At 54.2% G+C, this 20,308-nt stretch overlaps 3 protein-coding genes across 5 annotated transcripts; 1 reads left to right on the top strand and 2 right to left on the bottom strand.

The window, feature by feature from the left end:
• Positions 1–15: 15 nt before the first annotated feature.
• Positions 16–10,229, bottom strand: VAMP7 (vesicle associated membrane protein 7). 3 transcript variants are annotated; one of them, XM_033072105.2, is made up of 8 exons: positions 10,186–10,229; positions 6,772–6,927; positions 6,082–6,139; positions 4,754–4,891; positions 3,822–3,912; positions 3,479–3,546; positions 2,416–2,508; positions 16–1,641 (listed from the first exon to the last, which is right to left on the bottom strand). In XM_033072105.2, exons 2-8 carry the CDS (start codon positions 6,915–6,917, stop codon positions 1,573–1,575), a joined length of 663 nt encoding a protein of 220 aa, XP_032927996.1. In that variant the 5' UTR covers positions 6,918–6,927; positions 10,186–10,229; the 3' UTR covers positions 16–1,572. The 3 variants fall into 3 exon arrangements, with proteins under 3 accessions (XP_032927996.1, XP_032927998.1, XP_032927999.1); XM_033072107.2 differs by having other exon boundaries at positions 6,772–6,930; positions 10,186–10,227; XM_033072108.2 differs by lacking the exon at positions 10,186–10,229 and adding an exon at positions 10,014–10,036.
• A 17-nt stretch (positions 10,230–10,246) lies between these two features.
• On the top strand, positions 10,247–13,406 carry LOC117002736 (DNA-directed RNA polymerases I and III subunit RPAC2-like). Its single transcript, XM_033072101.2, has 5 exons — positions 10,247–10,326; positions 11,211–11,308; positions 12,179–12,255; positions 12,499–12,581; positions 13,234–13,406. Exons 1-5 carry the CDS (start codon positions 10,285–10,287, stop codon positions 13,279–13,281), a joined length of 348 nt encoding a protein of 115 aa, XP_032927992.1. The 5' UTR covers positions 10,247–10,284; the 3' UTR covers positions 13,282–13,406.
• Positions 13,407–13,494: 88 nt separating this feature from the next.
• On the bottom strand, positions 13,495–19,719 carry LOC117002737 (endothelin receptor type B-like). The gene is made up of 7 exons (XM_033072102.2): positions 19,083–19,719; positions 17,966–18,078; positions 17,417–17,621; positions 16,924–17,073; positions 15,884–16,017; positions 15,242–15,350; positions 13,495–14,585 (listed from the first exon to the last, which is right to left on the bottom strand). Exons 1-7 carry the CDS (start codon positions 19,530–19,532, stop codon positions 14,436–14,438), a joined length of 1,311 nt encoding a protein of 436 aa, XP_032927993.1. The 5' UTR covers positions 19,533–19,719; the 3' UTR covers positions 13,495–14,435.
• Between the last annotated feature and the right edge of the window lie 589 nt (positions 19,720–20,308).

Below are 20,308 nucleotides of genomic sequence, written 5' to 3'. Positions count from 1 at the left end.
GGTTTTCCACAAAACTGCTTTCTGTACAGGAATTTTATTGAAATCAAGGTCATGTTTTTTACACTAATGCCTCAGTGCATCCTCAAGAAGAAAAGGAAGGATTTTCTTTAAAAATTATTTGTACATAAGACAAGAAATCATCCAAATGAACATGGTAACAGCACTAAAACATGCATGGCTGCACCTGGGGCTGCAGAGCTGCAGGGAGGGGGCTCCAAGCTTTACATTCACAACAGAAAATGAAGCAGGTGCCAGTGGTCACTGGCACTTTGTGGCTATCAATCACTCTTGGTGCTTGCCCAGCAGAAGACAAACCCCAAGGAGCTGCTGGTTCTGGGAGATTCCAGTTCTTGAGCTGGCAGAAGCTCCATGGTTGGTGCCACACTGAGGGAGCAACAGAGCCACGTCCCCACCCCACCAGTGCCACTGGCACCAACTCCTGCTCCAGATCAGGCACCAAGAGAAGCCTCCCCTTCCATCCCTCACTTCCCTGGGCCTAAAGCAGATTCCTTCCCCCCTGAAGAGCATTTCCATCTTTTCCCTGGGAAAGGAGCCCAGCAGCTCCAGAAGTACCCCCAGCAGCTCCAGCTCCTCAGCCAGGCCTGCCTTGGGATGGAGATGTGCAGCTGGCACAGAAACAGCAGCCTTGAGCCCGCATTTGGTTACCAGCCTTGGGTTTGGTTTGAAATCCTCCCAGAGGAGAAGGCTCATCCTCTGGTTCTCCCTCAGACCTTGGAGAAGTCACCAGCCACCAACTCCAACCCTTGTCTGCCCTCCAGCTCCAGTGCACACCTTCCAGGAGAGGCACAAGCAGCAGCTCCCTGGCACCTCAGCAAGCCACATTGGCCCCCAATTCACTGTAGCCAGTGCCAGAATTTATAAATTATATTCATTGCAGTCCACCCTCAAGGAGAGCAGGAGGAATCACCTGTGAGAAAGCAGATCCTGAACCGTGTGTGACAGTCCCCTCTGCCAGCAGCCCGGGGGGGTGAGGAAGAAGTGAGGATGAGGAGGCAGCCCCTGCACACCTGAGGTGACCCCACAGCCTCCTGCCTGCAGCAGCACTGCAGCAACAGGGCCATGGCCCCAGCAGCTCCACCTGTGAGTGCACAAAGCCCAGCCCCGTTTGTCACCAGGGTGACACCGTGACCTCACCCTGCTGCAGCACTGGGAGCCACCAGATGTGGCCAGATGTGCAGGAGAGGCTCTCTGGGAACCCAAACCCACCTGTCCTCATTAGTTTGGCCCTGCCCACCCCAAACCTCCTCTGTGGGACAGCTGCAGCCACTGCTGTCCCCACCCAGGGGAAGCCACACGGGGCTAGCATGCACAGAGCCCTCTGCAAGGCTGGTACTGGGACAGCAAAAGGAACACGAAAATCCTTTCAAGTAATTAACCCAGCCCATTCTTGAGGTCACGGGAGCAGCAACCAGCTGGGTCTGTCTGGGTGATAAGGCAAAAAGTCTGAAGTCCTGGAGGCATGGGAGGGTGAAGGTGGCAGTGGTGACAGGCAGGAGTCACTCTGGAGGTTCCTTCTTCACTTCTTCATCTCCTGGGGAGCTCCAGCTGCAGCTACTTCTGCACACAGCTGGGCCAGGCCAGCCCCCCACACACAGCTGACAGGATGATGTACAGGATCACCTGGGCAGGGAACAGGGAATGCCACAGGCAATGAGGGACTGCCAGCACTCACTGACTGCCACAGCACTCCCAGCAAAGCCCACATGGGCACAGACTGTCTGACACCCTCCTGTCCCTCCCTGCAGCTCAGAGCTGTCCCCATGGAGTGACAAAGTGCTCCCCACCCTGATCCTGCTCTATCTGTAGTCCTTACAGCTGAAGGGGAACTGTCCCACCAAAAAAAGCCACTTCAGGGTCACAGAATGAGATCCCACCAGGACTGAGGGCTAAAAAGCCCCCCCAGCTCCAGCAGGGCACCTCAGCTGCTGCTGGGGCAGCTCCTGCTGCTCCCATCTCCTCTCAGAGGGCAACAAAGGTTGGAAAAAACCTCCACACGTCTAACCTTTGATCAAATTCCTCCTGTCACCAAGGGCCACATCCTCTCATTTTCTGAACACCTCCATGGTGACCCCAGCACTGCCCTGGGCTTCATCTCTCTGTCAGGGAAGGAATTTTTCCTAATATCCAACTTGAACCCCCCTGACTGCCTGGGAGAAGAGGCCAATCCCCTCCTCACTACAACCTCCTCCTTGTAGAGCCAGGAGGTGCCCCCTGAGCCTCCTCCTCTCCAGGCTGAGCCCCCCCTGACTGTCCAGGCCCTTCACCCTCCTCACAAAAGAACACTCAGTGCCCTGGTTCTGCCCTGCCAGGCAGGGCTGGGCACACCCAGATGCCAGGACAGTGACAGGTTTGGTGTTTCCAGCCTGGCACAGCAGCTCCAGGCTCCCCACTCACAATGGACACGATGATGATGACGATGGTGAGCTTGAGGTTCTTCATACACATGGCTCGGGCAAGGTTCCTGCTGGTGGTTTTGAAAGTCACTGACTGCAAGAGAAAACAAGGAAAATCCCAGGATGGATGGGTGGGAAGGGACCTAAAGCTCATCCAGTGCCACCTGAGCCATGGCAGGGACACCTCCCACTGTCCCAGGCTGCTCCAATCCCAATGTCCATCCTGGCCTTGGACACTGCCAGGAATCCACAGCTCCTCTGGGTGTTATTTCCTGTTATGGAAATATTTGGGATGTGGTTGTCCCATCCCAAATGTCCCCTCTGTACCCTGCACTTCCACACATTCAAACAGCCCAGGCTGGCTCAGTGCAGCCATTCCCACCCAGCTCTGCCCCTGGGAGCAGCCATCCCATGGGATAGTGCCAGCTTTTCCACCCAGGAGCTCCTGGCACTCTCCCTGGATGCCACAAGATCTGGGCACCAAGCCAGGATGCTGAGCCAGGGACTCCCAAAGGAAAGACAAAAAGCTTCCAGACTGCACAGCACTTTGCTAGTTAACTCTGCTTTATAGTTACATTAATTTGGGGTTTTTTTTAAGTCTTTCCTTCCTTGGAAACACTCTGAGAAGCTCCAGAGTCTTTAAAGATTATTTAGCTGCAACAACTCAGCTTTTTAAATTTTAAATCAGCCACACTTTCCCTGCTGGTATCAGAACAACTCCACAGATGCACATTTTCCAGTTCATCTGCTTCCAGCTGCCTTCAGCCCAGGCTGCCAGGGCAGTGGAAATTGTGATTTTTCTCTCCTATCACAGTAATAACCAGAGGGGTTTTTTCTCCCCTTGGGGACAAGGGAAGAGGACAGGGATGTGTTCACCCTTGGCTAGCTGTGGCACAGGGCTCTTCCCCAAACTGGGATGCAGCTGGGATACAGCTGGAAGGAGGGGGAAGCATTCCCAGCAGGTCTCCATGCTCCTGTGTCCCTTTAAGTGTCCCCAGGTGCTGTCCCCACCTCCCTGCTGCAGCAACAAAACTTCCCCATTCCCAGGATTTCCCCAGGCTCACCGAATCCACGAGATTCTCTGTTTTATCAATCAGCAGCTCCAGCTTCTCTCCTCTTTGTGCCACAAGGTCTGGAGAAACAAAGACAAAAATCCAACTCTGAAAGTGAAATCCCAGGGCAAAAAGCTGCTCCTTGAGCTCAAGGCAGGAGCTCCTGGTTGCAGCTTCCAGTTTTCCTGGGATAAGCAGGGACTTGGGGAACAGCCTCACATCACACAGGCTGCATTTTGGGACTGAATTGGGGGTCAATTCCAATCTCACCCTCTACTATGGATAGTCAGAGCTGTCAGACCCTAAACCCAAAAGGAAAGCAGCAGCAGGGAGTGTTTCCCCAGGGAGGCAGTACCTATGTTCCGGACCATGATCCCTTTGAGTTCATCGATCTGGGCCTGGGTCTCTGCCACCTGGTCTGGGCCCTTGCTCTCTGAGTGGTATTTCTGCAACAGAACAGGGAAAACAGGAACCTCAAAAACCAGGAGTCAGGAAAAACAGGAGCCTCAAAAACCAGGACCCAGGGAAAAGAGGCAATTTGTGACTACTTTAAGCTATGGCTGAATTCTTGCTTCTCCAAATCTCACAACCTTGAGGGTGATGTGGATCTGAGCAATAAATCATTTTTAGCATGAGCCATCCCTTCATTAAAGTGACAGTAATAGGTGGCCCTGAAGTCACCACTCTTGGGACACCTTGTCTTTAATCCAAGGGACATCTCCACAATCCCCAGGAGGAAACCTGTTGGAACCTTGGAAATGAGAATTTGGGATTTTCTGTGTTAACAGGCACTGATTCCCAGGAAAACACTGGTTTTGACTTGAGGCTCCCAAAATTGAGTGACAGAACTGGGATTATGGATGTGTAGTTTAAACAGAAGTGTGAAAAATTCTGAATTTTAAGTCTTAGGATATACCAATATATAGGAAGCAAGACAGAGGTTTTAGGGTGGAGGTTTCTTTCTTCTTCATAGGTCTGGGTGGTATTTTGTGATTAGACAGAAAAGTCTGCATTGCAGGCCATGAATGATTAGTTACTGGGTTAAAAATAAAAATAATTTAGGTGGCATTTCTTAATTGGACCTTAAAAGGCCTTGTAGAAAGAGAGATTAGAAAGTCAGCTGGAAGTGCTGTAGCACTCACTGTAACATAGATAAGAATTAATAAACATCTGAGTCCCAACAAGAAATTTACACACTCAATCCTAACGAAGAAAAGAAAGAAATAAAAATTTAAAATAAAACGGGTTGGTGTGGGGAGCTGGGCACAGGGAAGGGCTGGGGCTCACCAGCTGAGCAGCCAGCACAGAGGAGAACTCGCTGTTCATGGCATAGGGCAGGGCAGTCTGGGCCCGGGAGCCGTATGTGGTCTGGAACCGCTTCTTGATCTCGTTCAGGAACGTGAAGGCTCTGGAGCGCTCAAAGTCCTGTGGGCAGAGAGCAGAGCATGGAACACAGGAACAACAACAGCAACCTGCACGGAACAACAACCCACCAGGGAACAACAGGAACAACAACCTGCCAGCCTGGGGGCTGCTTAGGCTGTAATACAGGATGTGCCCAGCAGTGTGTATTCTATCACAAGCAGTTAAACCAGCTGGGGCAGGGATCCTTATCTCAGTGGGGATATATCCTGTTAATGGGCCAGATGCTAAACCAGCTGGGGCAGTGTTCTTTATCTTTCCACAACCCACCCTCCCTCCAGGAGGTATCTCCTGTTAATGGCCATTGAGTCCCAGTGCATGACTGATAAAATTCCATCATCCCACTGGGAGATGCTCCAGCCAGGGGAGGAGCCAAGCATTTCCTACCTGGATAAAATCTGAGATTTGGAACATCAGAGCAGCCTTTTCCACTGGATTCCAGAGGAAAACCAGACCCTTCCACATCATCACTGGACCTTGGGAGGAAAACTGCACTTTCTACAGGAGCGCTGCTCCAACTGAGCCACATCTGTCACTGCAGGAGGATGCAGCCACCATTGAATGGGACTGCTCCCAACACCCTGCCTGACTGATGGGGTGTCAGGGTGCATTCTGACTTTGGGTTTGGTTTTGGTCTTTGTAGTACTGTATTTCTATTTTAATTTCCCTAGTAAATAACTTATTCCTATTCCCATATCTTTGTTTGAGAGCCCCTTAATTTCGAAATTATAATAATTTGGAGGGAGGGGGTTTACATTTTCCATTTCAAAGAGAGGCCTCTACCTTTCTCAGCAGACACCTTTCAAACCAAGACAGGGGCTGCAGCTCCCAGCTCTGCCAGGGACACTCCTACACTGAGGGGAGCAATTCCTTCAGCAATTCCAGGATTTGGGAGCACCAGGAAATGTAATGGTGTCTGCAGCACCAACCCACTGCTCTCACTGAGACAGAAACTGGGCAAAGCCAACAACTTCATCCCAAAACTCACAGCCCACTTGTCCCTCCCGTGGCAGGGGCTGGAATGTTACTCCCAACCCAAACCATCCCAAACTCCAGACTGAGCTCCAGGCTGAGCTCCCAGCTGTGACTGAGGGGGAGAAAAGGCAGCTCAGAGCAGCCCTCATTAATAAATACCACATGGAACGCAAAATGCCCAGCTTTCCCTGGGCTGTAGCTGTGTCCCCAGTACTCACATCATCTGTGATGCACAGGTAGATGATCCTGTCCTGGCAGATGTAATGGAACAGGTAACTGCAGGGGATTGAAAGGAAGAAACAAAACGTCATTAGGAGATGCCACATTTCCAGAATTTCATTTTCCACAAGCCACTGCTGCCTTTGGGGGCTGGCAAGAGAAAATCTCAGTTATTCTACAGAGCTGGCACAGGAAAATATGTCCCAGGTAAACAACACCGACCAAGGGCTCAGAGGGCTGGAAAAATCCTGGGAAAAACTGCTCACTGTCCTGCAGACTGGATTTGAGGTAGCACAGGATGGCTCCATGTGAGCACAGCTTGTCACAAAGTCCCCAGCACCCAGCCCAAGAAGCGTGACAGTTTTACCTAAAGCCACAGAAAACTCAGAGGAAGCTCCCAGAAACCAAACTCCAAAGATTCCACAGCTGGGAATCCTCTTTGGAATGGTATAAAAATGGAAAACTTGATTTTGTGTCAGCTGCCTTGTGCTGCTGCTGGAGCTGAACTCAAATCCTGGCTGTGCTGCAAAGTTCTGGGGGACAGAAGGAGCTCCTGAGCTGGTGGCACATTCCATCAAACGAGGATTTGGATGGAAAATAAATCACAGAATCCCAGAAAAAACCCCAAACAATCCCAGTTCCTCCCTGTCCTGTGCATGCCCCCAGAGCCCAGGAGAGGGGTTACTCACTTGCCATGGGAATAGGTCAGCTTGTTGTTCTCAGATGGGATTTTGGCCAGGATCTGCTCGGTCACCTCCAGGAAGTTCCCTCCACACCAGGCATGCTTGGCCAGGATGGTGGTGCCCCTGGCCACCACAGCAAACAGGATGGCCATGGCTGCTCTCCTGCTTGGGGACACAACAGGGGGACATGAGGAGCTGGCACAGGGACCAGGACACGACAACCACAAAGTTCTCTCACTTCCCCTTTTATGCTCTGCTCACAACAACACAAAACCCTCCAGAAAAAGGGATTTTATCAGCCCTGTGCCCTGTGAGGGTGGCAAAGCTGACCTCACAGCAGCTGAGGCACCCCTGCAAGTGTCCAAGGCCAGGCTTGGAACCACCTGGGGAAGCAGAAGGTGTCAGGAATTGGAACTGGATGAGCTTTGAGCTCTCTTCCACCCCAAACCACTGTGGGATTCCCTAAGGCTCCAGGGCTGGAAAACCATCCCTTCTGCCACAGAAAGGGACACTCTTAATCAGCTCAAGTATCAGCACATTAATCTGGAGCCAGAGCCAGATCCAGCACATGGCAGAGCCCAGCTGGGACAGATGCCCTGCTAATCCTGCACATCCATAAGCCTCTTTTCTGCTTAGGAAGGGCTTAAGAGCCTGCAAAACCCAAAAATCTCATTTTTCACTTTGCATTTAGGCCCTACTTATTACCTGCTCTGTTCTATGCCTAAACAGATCTGTCAATATCCCAAACCTATCCCAAATTCCCCAGGAGAGCTTGGAATCACAGCCACCACTAAACCTGGAACCACAGCCACCATTAAACCTGGAATCACAGCCACCACTGAACCTGGAACCACAGCCACCACTGAGCCTGGAACCACAGCCACCACTGAGCCTGGAACCACAGCCACCACTGAGCCTGGAATCACAGCCACCACTAAAGCTGGAATCAGAACCACCACTAAAGTGGAATCACAGCCCTGAGGTGACACTTGGGCAGCAGCAGTGTGCTCAGTTCCCACAGTGCTCAATTTCCTGAGCTCATGGCTCTCACCTCTGCATTCACAGCCCTCATCTCCCCAAATCCAGCCCAAAACTCCCCGAGTTCACAGTCCTGACTCCCCAAAATCCCTGGCCCTGCAGTACTCAGGACACAGGAGCCCATGCTCAGGCCCAGCTTTGAGCAGAAGGGGTTAAATGAAGTAACAGATTAACAAGGAGCACTTTCCTCCCTGAGCAGCCCCGTACCAGCCGTGAGTTACTCCTGGTAGTAACACAAATCTGTTAAACTGCTCCACAGCATCCTTCCTCAGCACTTAGAGGAATGAAATCCCTTTAAATCAGTCCCTCTGCAGAGCTTTTTTCCTACCTAAACTTACAAAATCACACAGCCCAGACCAAACCTTCCAGAAAGACACTGCAAGATGCATGAGTCGCTGTGTGAGCTCCCTCTGGGGATTTAACTCAAGGATCCTACAAACACAGCAGGGTTTGGGCAAGAGGGATGTCAAAACCCATCCAGTGCTACCCTTGCCATGGTAGGGACAGGTTCCACTGCCCCAGCTGTCCACCCTGGCCTCGGACACTTCGAGGGATCCAGGGGCAGCCACAGCTGCTCTGGGCACCTGTGCCAGGACCTCATCACCCTCACAGGGAGGAATTCCTTCCTAATACCAGGACACAGAAAAATCTCTCCAGGAACATCAGAAACATAGCCTCAGCATGATATTTAAACTCCTCTAAGGATGATTTTCTGTTTTCCAGCAACTCTTCTGGCCCAGAAGATTCCCAGCTCTGTGCCAGTGAGCCATGGAAATGCCGGCACTTCCAGAAATCCTCTTACAGAAAGCAAAGGGCACCACGCTGCTGTTTAAGCACAGAACAAGGGGAGGTGTTGCAACCCAGGCAGTTGCAAAGTACTGCAATAAAGAGATCGTTTGAGCAGGGTGAGCTCAGCAGAAAGCAGCCCAGACTTCCCTCTACCCTCTGCTGGGCAGCTGGAAAAATCATTATTGCATTACAGAATATTCAACCCTGAAGCCCTGGGGCTCAGCCTGAGAATTGTGACATTTGTGCTCCAACTTATCCCAAATTCAGCTTCCCTTCTGCACACTGAACACTCCATGTTCCCCCACTGCATCACTAGGGAAATAAATCACCAAGGAAATTAATCCACGTACTCCTCCAGCCCTATCACCTTTCCTGGAAGCAGCATTGCAGGGTTTGGAGGGGGTAAGGACACACAACACCACGGTGATTGAGAAAGCAGCTCCCTAAAAAGGGAACACGTGCAGCCCAAAGTATGGAATCAGGGAATTGCTCAGGCTGGAAAAGCCCCCCAAGACCACTGAGTTCAATCACTCCCAGCACTGCCAAGGCCACCCCAACCCGTGTCCCCAAGTGCCACATCTACAGGGTTTTTAAATCCCCCCAGGCATGGGGACTCCACGGCCTGGACAGTCCTGTCCAGGTCAGGATATTCCCAAAATCCCCCTAGACCTCCCTGGCACAGCCACATCCTGTCCTGTCCCTGTTCCCCGGGAGCAGATCCCGACCCCCTCCAGCCTCCCCACACCCCCTGCCAGCACCCCTGTGATTCCTTGATTAACTAATTAACCTGTGCAGTCCTACATTTGTGACACCATCCACTCCAGTAACACCTCAACAACAAGGCAGTAATACATGGGTAACACCCCAGTAAGACACTAATGATAGCCCAGTAACATGGCAGTAAATATCCCAGTAACACACCACTAACACACTAATAACATCCCAGTAACACACTAATAGCATCCCAGTAACACGGCAATAAATCCCCCAGTAACATGGCAATAAACACCCCCAGTAACAGGCCAGTAACACACTAATAACATTCTAATAACATGCTACTAAAACCCCCAGTAACACACCTCTAAAACGCTAAGAACATCCCAATAACACCGCAATAACAGCCCAGTAACACAACGATGTAATACCCCAGTAACACCCCAGTAACATCCCAGTAACACAGCGATATAACACACCAGTAACACTCCAGTAACACCCCAGTAACACAGCGATACAACAGCCCAGTAACACGACAATAACACACCAGTAACACCCCAGTTACACAGTGATATAACACACCAGTAACACCCCAGTAACACAGTGATATAACACACCAGTAGCAGCCCAGTAACACACCAGTAACAGCCCAGTTAGAGGCCAGCAGCCCTCCCCTAACACGACACCACCCCGTGCTCCGCGCTCACCCCGCTGCTCCCCGTCCCCGCTGCCGGGGCCGAGCGCGGCCTCCTCCCGCCGGCAGCGCCTGCGGCCCGCGGGGCTGGGCTGGGGCTGTGCCCGGCCGGATCCCCACAGCGGAACCCCCCGAACCCCCGGGCCAGCCCCTCGAGCCCCCCGAACCGAGCCCCCCGCGCTCACCGGCGCTCCGGGCCCTGCCGGCCCCGCTGCGGCCCCGCCCGGCCCGGCCCGGCCCCGACGCGTTTCCGGCCGCGGGGCCGCCGGGACAGCGGAACCGCCATGGCCGGAACCGGCACCGGCAGCGGGCCCGCGCTGGAAACCGTAAGGCACGGGGGGCTGGGGATCGGGGTCGGGATTGGGTTCGGGATCGGGATCGGGATCGGGATCGAGATCGAGATCGGGATGGAGATCGGGGTTGGGATCGAGATCAGAATCTGGGTGGGGATCAGGATCGAGATCAGGCTCAAGATCGGGATGGGGATCGGGTCGGGATTGGGATTAGGGTCGGGATTGGGATCGGGATCGAGATCGGTATCGGGATTGGGATTAGGATACAGATCGGCGTCAGGATTCGGATTGGGATCGGGATTAGGATTGGGGTCGGGGCCCCGCTCGCTCCCTTGCAGGAGGTGGAACACGGGGGCCCGGCCTCTGCTCCCGAGGAAAGCAGCCCCACGTTGTACCAGAGGAGGCTTAGATGGGATATCAGGAAAAATTCCTTCATGGACAGGCTGCCCAGGGATTTAAAATCCCCGTGGATGTGGCACTTGGGGACACGGGTTGGGGTGGCCTTGGCAGTGCTGGGAATGATTGGACTGGGCTTGGGGGGCTTTTCCAACCTAAACGATTCCGTGCTTCCATGATCCTGTCATTCACGAGGCTGTCTTAGTGCTAGGGCACCCTCAGGTGTGTGGGGTGGCATCAGGACAAATGGTGTCAGGATGGTTCCAAGGGACACCTTGGCATCCTGTGGTGAGCAGCGGCAGGTGGAGGTCAGGACTAAGCTGCTTTAAAACTGGGATTTAGATTGTGGGGCTTTCCCTCCTCTCTGAAGGCGTTCTGGTCCCACGGCAGCACCAGAGGTGCCCAGCGAGATCCACAACCTGCCAGTCACTCTGGGGAGCTGAGCACGGGGTTGGCCCTCTCCCTTGGGCTGTCCCTGAGCCCAGGAGGTCACAGCTCTTCTTCTCTCCCCCTGGTGCCAGGTGCAGGCGGATGGGAGCGATGGGGACTGTGTCACATTCGTGCTGCACGATGAGGATCACACCCTGGGCAACTCCCTGCGCTACATGGTCATGAAGAAGTGAGTGTGGCCTCTGAGGGACCCCGTGGCCTGCTCTGGCCTCCTCCTTCCTGACCCACACCTCAGCTGTGGCTGCCATGAGGCAAAGCATCCCAAATCCCCTCTGTGCACCCCCTCCCAGCCCTGCTCCCACCCTCTGCTCCTCTTTTTCCTTGTGCTGGGAGCACCAGCCCTCAAAGGGTCTGACCAGCCTCTCCTGAGCCTCCACCCACAGCCTCCCCTGCCCAGGAACCCAAGCTGAGCTCAGCCCAGGGCTTTCAGTCCCTCCTGAGCTGCTGGGGGAGTAACTGGGTGCTGGACTCTCCAGAGAGGCTGTGGATTTCCCATCCCTGTCCCAGGTTGGATGGGGCTTGGAGCAACCTGGGACAGTGGAAGATGTCCCTGCCATGGCAGGAGGTGACACTGGGTGGGCTTTAAGATAAATCACTCTGACAACACAAAATAAGCTGGAGGCCAAAGCTCCAGCACTCAACTCAGCTGGAGGGAGAGGCCCTGCAACATTTTGGGAACTCCTGCAGTGCCCTGGATCACTCAGCCTCCTCCACCCAGCAGAGCAGCAGCAGGTTTGGCTGCAGGGGGAATTCCAAGCAGCCAGGATCCCTTGTGTGGATGTGCAGAGCTGGCACTGCCCTGGCTGTGGTGCCAGCCGTGTCCTTGCCCTGCAGAGCTGCAGCTCAGCTCAGGGAGAGATGGCTGTGAGGGAACAAGGTCACACAGAGAGTTTCCCTTCAGCACATCCCTCCCCTAAGTCATTCTGGAAACATCCAGAGCCCCAGCAGGCCTGGGGTGCCCTGAGCCTCTCACTTCCCTGGGATTTGCTGTGGCTTGCTCTGAGTTTCACTGCTCCTTCTCCTCTCTGCCCTCCTGCAGCCCTGATGTGGAGTTCTGTGGCTACTGCATCACACACCCCTCAGAAAGCAAGATCAACTTCAGGATCCAGACCAGAGGTGAGGCTGGGGCTGTCCCTCCATGTCTGGGGCCCTGTTCTCATGGCCCTGTTCTCATGGAATTCCCCCTGCTCATGGCAGCTTCCCACCAGGAGTCTGTTAAATGAAGAAAAGCCCTTTCTCCCTGCCCTCTGCCAGGCTCTGCAGTGGTGAGCCTCACAGGCTGCTCCAGAGCTCTGCTCCAGCTGCAGTGGGAAGCTCCTCCTGTGTCCCTAATCCATCTTTTCCCATCTGTTCCCAAAGGAGCCCTTCCTGCTGTGGAGCCATTCCGGAAAGGGCTGAATGACCTGATGGGTGTTTGCCAACACGTGCTCAGCACCTTTGAGGTGAGACATTCCTGGACAGCTCAGGGTCAGTTCTGTCCCTTGGGTCATTCCTGGAGAGTTCCAGGTCAGTTCTGTCCCTTGGGCCATTCATGGAGAGTTCCAGGTCAGTTCTGTCCCTTGGGTCATTCCTGGAGAGTTCCAGGTCAGTTCTGTCCCTTGGGTCATTCCTGGAGAGTTCCAGGTCAGTTCTGTCCCTTGGGTTATTCCTGGGAGCTCAGGGTCAGTTCTGTCCCTTGCGCCATTCCTGGACAGCTCAGGGTCAGTTCTGTCCCTTGGGTCATTCCTGGGGAGTTCCAGGTCAGTTCTGTCCCTTGGGCCATTCCTGGAGAGCTCCAGGTCAGTTCTGTCCTTTGTATCATTCCTGGGAGCTCAGGGTCACTTCTGTCCCTTGATCCCAGAGGGGCAGGCTGAAGCTGTGTTGGGGACACCTTTGGCAGGAAAACCTGGGAGTTTTTTTGGACAGGCTATGCCTGATCCATGCCATGGCCTGGCTCCCTTTCCCTTGCAGTGACTGTAGAGCTCAGTCACTTCCAGAAGCTCCTGGAGCTCTGTCAGAGCTTTCCAGCTGCAGACAGAGTCCCAGCACAGCCAGCTGGTGGCTCTGTGCTGCCCAGGGACATGATGGTGACATTTGTGTTTGCTCTTGTTTCAGAGGAGCATGAAGGAGTTCAGGGCACAGAAGGAGGAAGAGATGCAGTAACCTTTGGGAATGGAAGTGTAACCTGTGTTTTGAATTCTCTGTGTCCAAATGAGGGTTTTTTGTTGTTTTTTTTATGACTTTGCTGCAAAAATGTATTTTCTTGTATAATAAAGTTTATTAATTTAGATGCTGCAGAGCTGACCTGTGTCCTGCTCAGCACAGGGTCATAGAACATGGACAAAGATTGCTCCACAAATTAGGAAATTTATGGAAAATGGGCTGGTCTTGATATTCCTCAGTCTCTGTTTTCCATGAAACCATTTGTCTTTATGATTTATTTGTAAAACTTTTACATTTCAGTGAAAGTTAAGCTAAAAAATCCACCCCAACACCTGGAAAATGTTTTAATTGCAGGTCTCATCTCTTCTCCCCTTTTCCTCTCTCCATTTTTTTCCATGACAAAGTAGAAGGGGGAAGGAAGGAAAAGAGAGAGAGGGAAAAGAGAGCTGTGGGAAAACCAACAAATAAAAACCTGGTGAATACAACTTTTTCACAGAGCTCTCCTGAAAGTTCTGGCAAGAATGTTAGGATGGGATCACAGGGATTGCAATCCCAGACTGGTGTGGGTTGGGAGGGACCTTCACTCCCCCCACTATATCAGGGTGCTCCAAGCCCTGTCCAACCTGGCCTTGAAAATTGCTGGGAAATCACCTGGGGGATGAATTACTGCCAATAACAAATCCTAAAGAGCCCTTTCCCATATTTCAGTAAGGTTCTAGTGGCTCTTGCAGCTGAGATTGGACCTTCCCCAGTGCCTTTCCCACCTCCACATGACCATGAGGACATCTCCAGGGATTTCTCCAAGCTTTGCTTGACTTTTCCAGCTGGGAATTGTCCCTGTCCCTCTCTTCCTCACCCCACATCCGTCTCAGAGTGAGCACCCCAACCTTCCTTCCCTTCCCACATTCCCACCCCACCTTCCACCCCCAGGCAATGGCCAGAAGTGCCTTTGGTTTTCCTGTGAGGAAATGAAGAATCCTGTGAGGATGTGAGTCCCTCTGCTGCAGAGGGGCCTGGGGTCAGGGTGGAGCTGGGGAATGCTCCAGCTCCTTCCAGTTGGGTTGGACACGAAGGCAAAGCTGATTCAGTGGAGCCTGGGAGAGGATTGGAGGGGTCCTGCTGTCCTTGTGCCTTGTCCTGGATGTGGCAGGGCTTTAGGATGAGCTGTACTTGTTGCTCAGGCGGGAGCTGCTCCTGTCCAGCCCCAGCTCCTGCCCCGTGGCTTTCCACTTCCCAGCAGATCCCTTCTCATCTGTGGGGGTGATGCTCAGGGCTGGCCTCTGGCACCAGCAGCACAGGCAGGACTGGGGACACACAAGGGGGACAGGTCACACGTGTGGGATGTGGGAAAAGAGAAGGAAATACTCCCAGGTTTGTGCCAGCAGGAGTCCCTGCAGTGCCAGGCCGGGAATGCTGAGCCTTGCTGTGCTGCAGCTCTGCTGGGAGAGGGGTTTCCAGGATAGGGCTGGGCAGGGGAGGAAATGAGGATGCTGAAATCTGAAATTAGGGCCATTTTTTGTAATTGTGTTTTTGTAATGTGTTCTCATCATTAAGGGGCAGAAAATACAGGTGATACTTAGCTGGGCTCAACTCCCATCCCATTGATCCCATCCCATTGATCCCATCCCATTGATCCCATCCCATCCCATCCTATCCCATCCCATCCCAATCTCCTTCCCTTCCTTTTTCAGGGCTTCACTACAATTGAAAATCATCTCCCAAATCTTGGGTTCAATGTTTGGAGCAGCCCCAGCCCCTGTCTAATGGATTGTGGGGATGTTCCTGTACCAGAGTGACAGGGAATTCTGGGCTTGTCCTAAATCCTGCTCTGGCAAAAGCGTTCCCCAGCAGGGCCTTGAGCTCTGGTGTACTTGGAGGGGATAATTTGGGATGAGGAATAAGATCAGCTCGTGCCCCTGGGCCTGGTGACAGCCAGGAGCTCTGGAGGGGTCACTCCCACCTGGAAGCAGTTCTTGAATTTCCTGCTGACAAAGTACAGAGCCACGGGGTTGATGCAGGAGTTGAGGGAGGCCATGTTGATCCCGAAATAATCCATCACCAGAAGGAAGCTGAGGTGGAAGGGGAAGAACAGATGTGTCAGACTGAATTTCCAAACTGCCTGCCCTGGGGTCCTGCTTTTGTGGAGGAGCAGTGACTGATAACAGAGCTGAGCACAAATCCATCCTCCCCTAAGAACCACTCTTCCCTGCAAGGAGCATTCCCTGAGGAAGCCAAAAGCACGAGCTCTGGTTTCTCCTGGTGCTCCTGACCTTACCAAACCCCAGCACAGCCCCTGGCCTGGGCTGCATTTTGACTTGGGTAGACTTTTGGACTTTTTCGATTTTTGGATTTTGATGGGTGGCAGGGGGAAAGTGAGGAACCCTCAGCGCTGCTGGGAATATTCCTGCACCCAGGAGACCTCATCCTCCCAGAGCCATTCCCAAATTCAATTTAACCCTTCCCATACCCCCCCACCTCTGTGCCCATCCGCACAAGGAATTACTGAAAGCAGGAGGCGAAAGGCAGCTCCCTTGCAAGCCCAGCAGGGCCTGTACTGGTCCCAGTGGGCTCCTGGGCTGGTGTCCCCTGCTGGGGGCTCTACCTGAGCAGCTCACAGCGGTTGGGGTCCGTCTGGTCGTAGATGGTTTTCTTGAGGATGCGGCTGAGGTGCAGGGGCAGCCAGCAGAGCGCGAAGATCACCACCAGGCAGAACACGGTCTTGGCCACCTCCCTGCGCTGCCACACAGCCCCAGGGCCAGTGAGCACCAGGAGCAGCCCCCAGCTCGTGGAATTGTGCAATGGTTGGGCTTGGAAGGGGACTTAGAGGGGCAGGAACACCTTCCACCAGCCCAGGCTGCTCCTGAAACCTGCATCAGGTGCAGGCTGCAGGGAGGGCCAGGGCAGCAGCAGCTCCAGGTGGGGCACACCTGGGGGGCTCTGCTGGGATGATGGATGGATGGATGGATGGATGGATGGATGGATGGATGGATGGATGGATGGATGGATGGATGGATGGATGGATGTCCCTGGGACCCCTCCTCCATCCACCCTCTCTGGGGTCTCTTTTGGGATGGTGCTCCCTGGGACCCCTCCTCCATTCCCCCCTCACAGGGTCAGACCCCTCCCCACCCTCTCCTGGGGCTCTTTTGGGATGGATGTCCCTGGGACCCCTCCCCACCCTCTCCTGGGGCTCTTTTGGGATGGATGTCCCTGGGACCCTCCTCACCCTCTCCTGGGGCTCTTTTGGAATGGTATTCCCTGGATACCTCCTCCCTCCACCCTTCACTCTTTTAGGGTGACAACCACCTGGAGCTCCTCAGGGAACCGTTCCCAAAGCATGGCAGGGTACAGGGAACTCTTCCCTGCCCACCTTGTCTGGGATTTGGCACCTCCAGCCTTTGGGGCTGTGTGGTGTGGGCTGGGATGAATGGCCAGGAGAGCTGGGCTGTGGCCAGAAGGGTTTGGGGTCATTCCCAAAGCTGCAGATTTGGGAGATTTTGGAGCTTTAAGCTCTTTTCCCTGGGGTAATCCTACACCAATGATCTTTCCCAGCTCATCCTGTCCTGCAGAGGGATGGCAGTGTCCCCCTCCAGCAGCACTTCCTCCTTTGGGAACCCCAAAACCCCTCCAGGGGTCCCTCACCCGTTTCATGTGGTCGTTCAGGGCGATCCTCATCCCATTCCTCTTGCTCAGCATCTCACAGGACATGAGGGTGTAGAAGATGCCCGTGCACACCAGGGGCAGGCAGAAATAGAAACCAAAAAGCCACCAGTCCTTCACATCCCGGTAAAACTGCAGGGAAAGGGAGCCATGGGAACGGGGAAGGGACAGGAGGGGAAACTTGGGGTGCACAGAGACCCTGCTGAGAGGGATTGGGGTTGGGACTGGGACTGGGACTGGGATTGGGGTTGGGACTGGGGTTGGGATTGGGGTTGGATTTGGGGTTGGGATTGAGCAGGCAGAAATAGAAACCAAAAAGACACCAGTCTTTCACGTCCCGGTAAAACTGCAGGAACAGGGCACAGGGTGAGCACAGATCCTGCTGAGGGGGATCAGGGTTGGGACTGGGGTTGGGGTCAGGATGGGGTTTGGGGTTGGGATTGGGGTAGTTTTGGAGTTGTTTTCGGGTCTGTACCCTCATGAACTGGGATTTCTGCTCCGAGGCCAGCATGCACACCCACAGGTGCTGCTCCCAGTAGCTCAGCTCCACCATGTCGAAGGCGATGGCCTCGGGCACTGCCAGCACCACGGCCACAGCCCAGATCAGCAGCACCTCCACGGCCTTCCAGAGCGGGATCCCCATGCCCTGGATGCGGCTCCAGGATGCCACGGCCCGGTACCTGCAGGGGAAGGGGCACGGGGAGTGAGAGGGGCAGCCAGAGAGGGGATAGGATGGGATGGGGTGGGATGGGATGGGATGGGATGGGATGGGATGGGATGGGATGGGATGGGATGGGGTGGGGATGGGATCCATGGAATGGGAGCTCTCCTTGGCCACCCTTCCTCACCGCCCCACTCACACCATGATCCTCCCCTCGGCCTTTCCCAGCAGGATTCCAGCTCTGGAATTCCAGCTCCACATGAGAGCATCCTGTCCCCATCTTGGCACTAGGAAGAAGCTCCTGGCTCAGCCCCAGGTGCCAGGGCCGGGCTGGGCAGGGCAGGTGTAGCTGCTGTGTCTCACCTGTCGATGCTGAGGGCACAGAGGCTGAGCACCGTGATGCCCACCGAGGCTTTCTGGATGAAGGGCACCAGCTTGCAGACCTGCACTCCGAAGGGCCAGTCCTTGGCCAGGAGCTGGGGAGGAGCCACAGGTCACCAGGCTGCTTTGGGGAAGTGCCTCCAGCTCCTCTGGGCTCCCCCACAAGGTGTAGGGAGCCACAGAGAGCAGGGAAAGCTCCCTGAGCTCCCCACCCTGGGAATGTGCCCTGGGCTCTTTCCCGTGGTTTGTTGGGAAACTGGGCTGGACTCAGACATGAAGGATGGTCCAGACACCAGGTCCTGACTGCAGAACCTGGGGGGTTCTGGATGGATCTGAGTCCTAAACTCCACACTAGGCTCTGACACAGACAAAACCCAAAGGTTTTTGCACTCTCCTGGTAGGGCCCATGCTCAGCTGGCACAGCCAGAGGTGGGGACAGTGTGTGCCAAAGACTGGAGAAACCCAGGCCACTCCTTCCAGAGGAGAACAAGGAGAATTCACAGCCCCTCTGCCCTCTGATCCCAGAGCTGTCCTGAGGCCACCCCAGAAGCAAGCACCCCATCCAGCCTTCTCCTCCACACAAACCATGGAACCCCAGAAGGATTTCAGAGAGACTCTAAAGCCCATCCAGCAGTGGGGCAGAACAGAATCCATAACTGTAGAATCATGGAATGGTTTGGGTTGGAAGGGACCTTAAAACCCATCCAGTGCCACCCCTGCCATGGACACCTCTCACTACCCCAACCTGCTCCAAGCCCCATCCTGTTGGAGTCTGAAAAACAGAGGTTTCCCTGAGCTCCTCAGAGAGAGATCCAAATGCAAGTTTGAATTAAAGCTTTTAGAGAAATTAAAACACATTGTCACACAGAAATGAAATAGAGGTGAAAGTTTAAGTTTTAGATAAGTAAGTAAGTAAGTTTAAGAAGGTAAGAATACGTTTTAAGTGCCTTAAAGAGTGCCTTACAATAAACAATTTTATGGCAACTAACAACTGTTCAAAGAAAACAACCAACCCCACACCATCCAAGCTTTGGACACTTCCAGGCACCCAGGGGCAGCCCCAGCTGGTGCAGGAGGTGAGAGCAGCCCCCGTGCCCACCTTGTAGACGTTGATGGGCAGGGCGATGAGGATGTAGAGCAGGTCGCCCAGGGCCAGGCTGGCGATGAGCACGTTGGGGCCGTTCCTCATGCACTTGTTCTTGTAGATGATGCGCAGCAGCGTGGAGTTGCCCACGATGCCCACCAGGAAGATGGAGCAGGACACCAGGGTGTTGATGTACTTGAAGGCGTGGCGGATGTCGGCGGGCCGGGCGCACACGGGCAGCAGCGGCGGCTCCGAGGGGCTGCCCTGGGACACGTTGGGCACTGGGATGCCCTGCAGGGAGCCAGGCTGCAGCAGCCCAGGGGGATGCTCCTGGCTCAGCAGCTCCAGGGTAGCTGTGCTGTCCTGGAAGGGCTCTGGGCTCTGGCTGTGTGTCCTGGAGAGCAGGCAGCTCAGGAGGATGGCCAGGGCTGGTCCTGCTGAGGAGATGGGGGCGCGAGCCCTCATGGTGCTTGGGATCTGAGAAAAGGGACCAGGGACAGGAATTGTTTAGCACAGGATGGAGAGAAGAAAATTGTCCATCCTGGAGAGGAAGAGGCTGAGGTCAGACCTTGCTGGGCTCTGAAAGCCGGGCTGAGCTGGGAGGGGGGAAGAAAGGAAGGGAGGGAATGGATAAATACCCCAAAGGATCCCAAATCCCTGCTCTGAGCTGTTCCAGGGATTTCAGGCACCCCAGGTGTCCCCTGGGAGTGTCCCAGAGAGGGCAGAGCCAGCTCACTGCTGGGGTCCCTGGGGGCTCACAGGAACAGCTCTGCATGGCACAGGGTGCCACAGCACCCCTGGAAGTTGTGCCCAGAGTCCCCCTCCACAGCCCTGGGCTGTTTCATGTGCCCTGCCTGACCTCAGAGCTCTGGCACAGAAAAATGCAGAAACAAAAAATCCCCTGGGGCTGGGCAGAGGAGCTCATGTGAGGGAGAATCACAGGACACCAGGGCAGGGAAAACACTTCCTCCCCATCTCACCCTAAACACAATCAAATCTCTGACTAAACCCAAAATTTGGGCAAAGAAAAACTGTTCTGTCCTGTCCAGCTGCCCAATGAACCCATCCTGGAGTGCTGGGAGTGCAGCCCTTGCTCACCTAAGGGAAACTGAGGCACGGGAGCATGGAGAGGCTTGTCCAGATGGCAAAGCAGCACCCAAAGTAGCACCCAAAGCAACACCCAAAGCAACACCCAAACCAACATCCAAACCAACACCCACACCAATCCCTCCATCCTCCTC

Source organism: Catharus ustulatus, chromosome 14 (assembly GCF_009819885.2).
Source record: "Catharus ustulatus isolate bCatUst1 chromosome 14, bCatUst1.pri.v2, whole genome shotgun sequence".
In the NCBI taxonomy this organism is placed as follows: Eukaryota; Metazoa; Chordata; class Aves; order Passeriformes; family Turdidae; genus Catharus; species Catharus ustulatus.
This window is presented reverse-complemented; position numbering and strand designations above follow the sequence as displayed.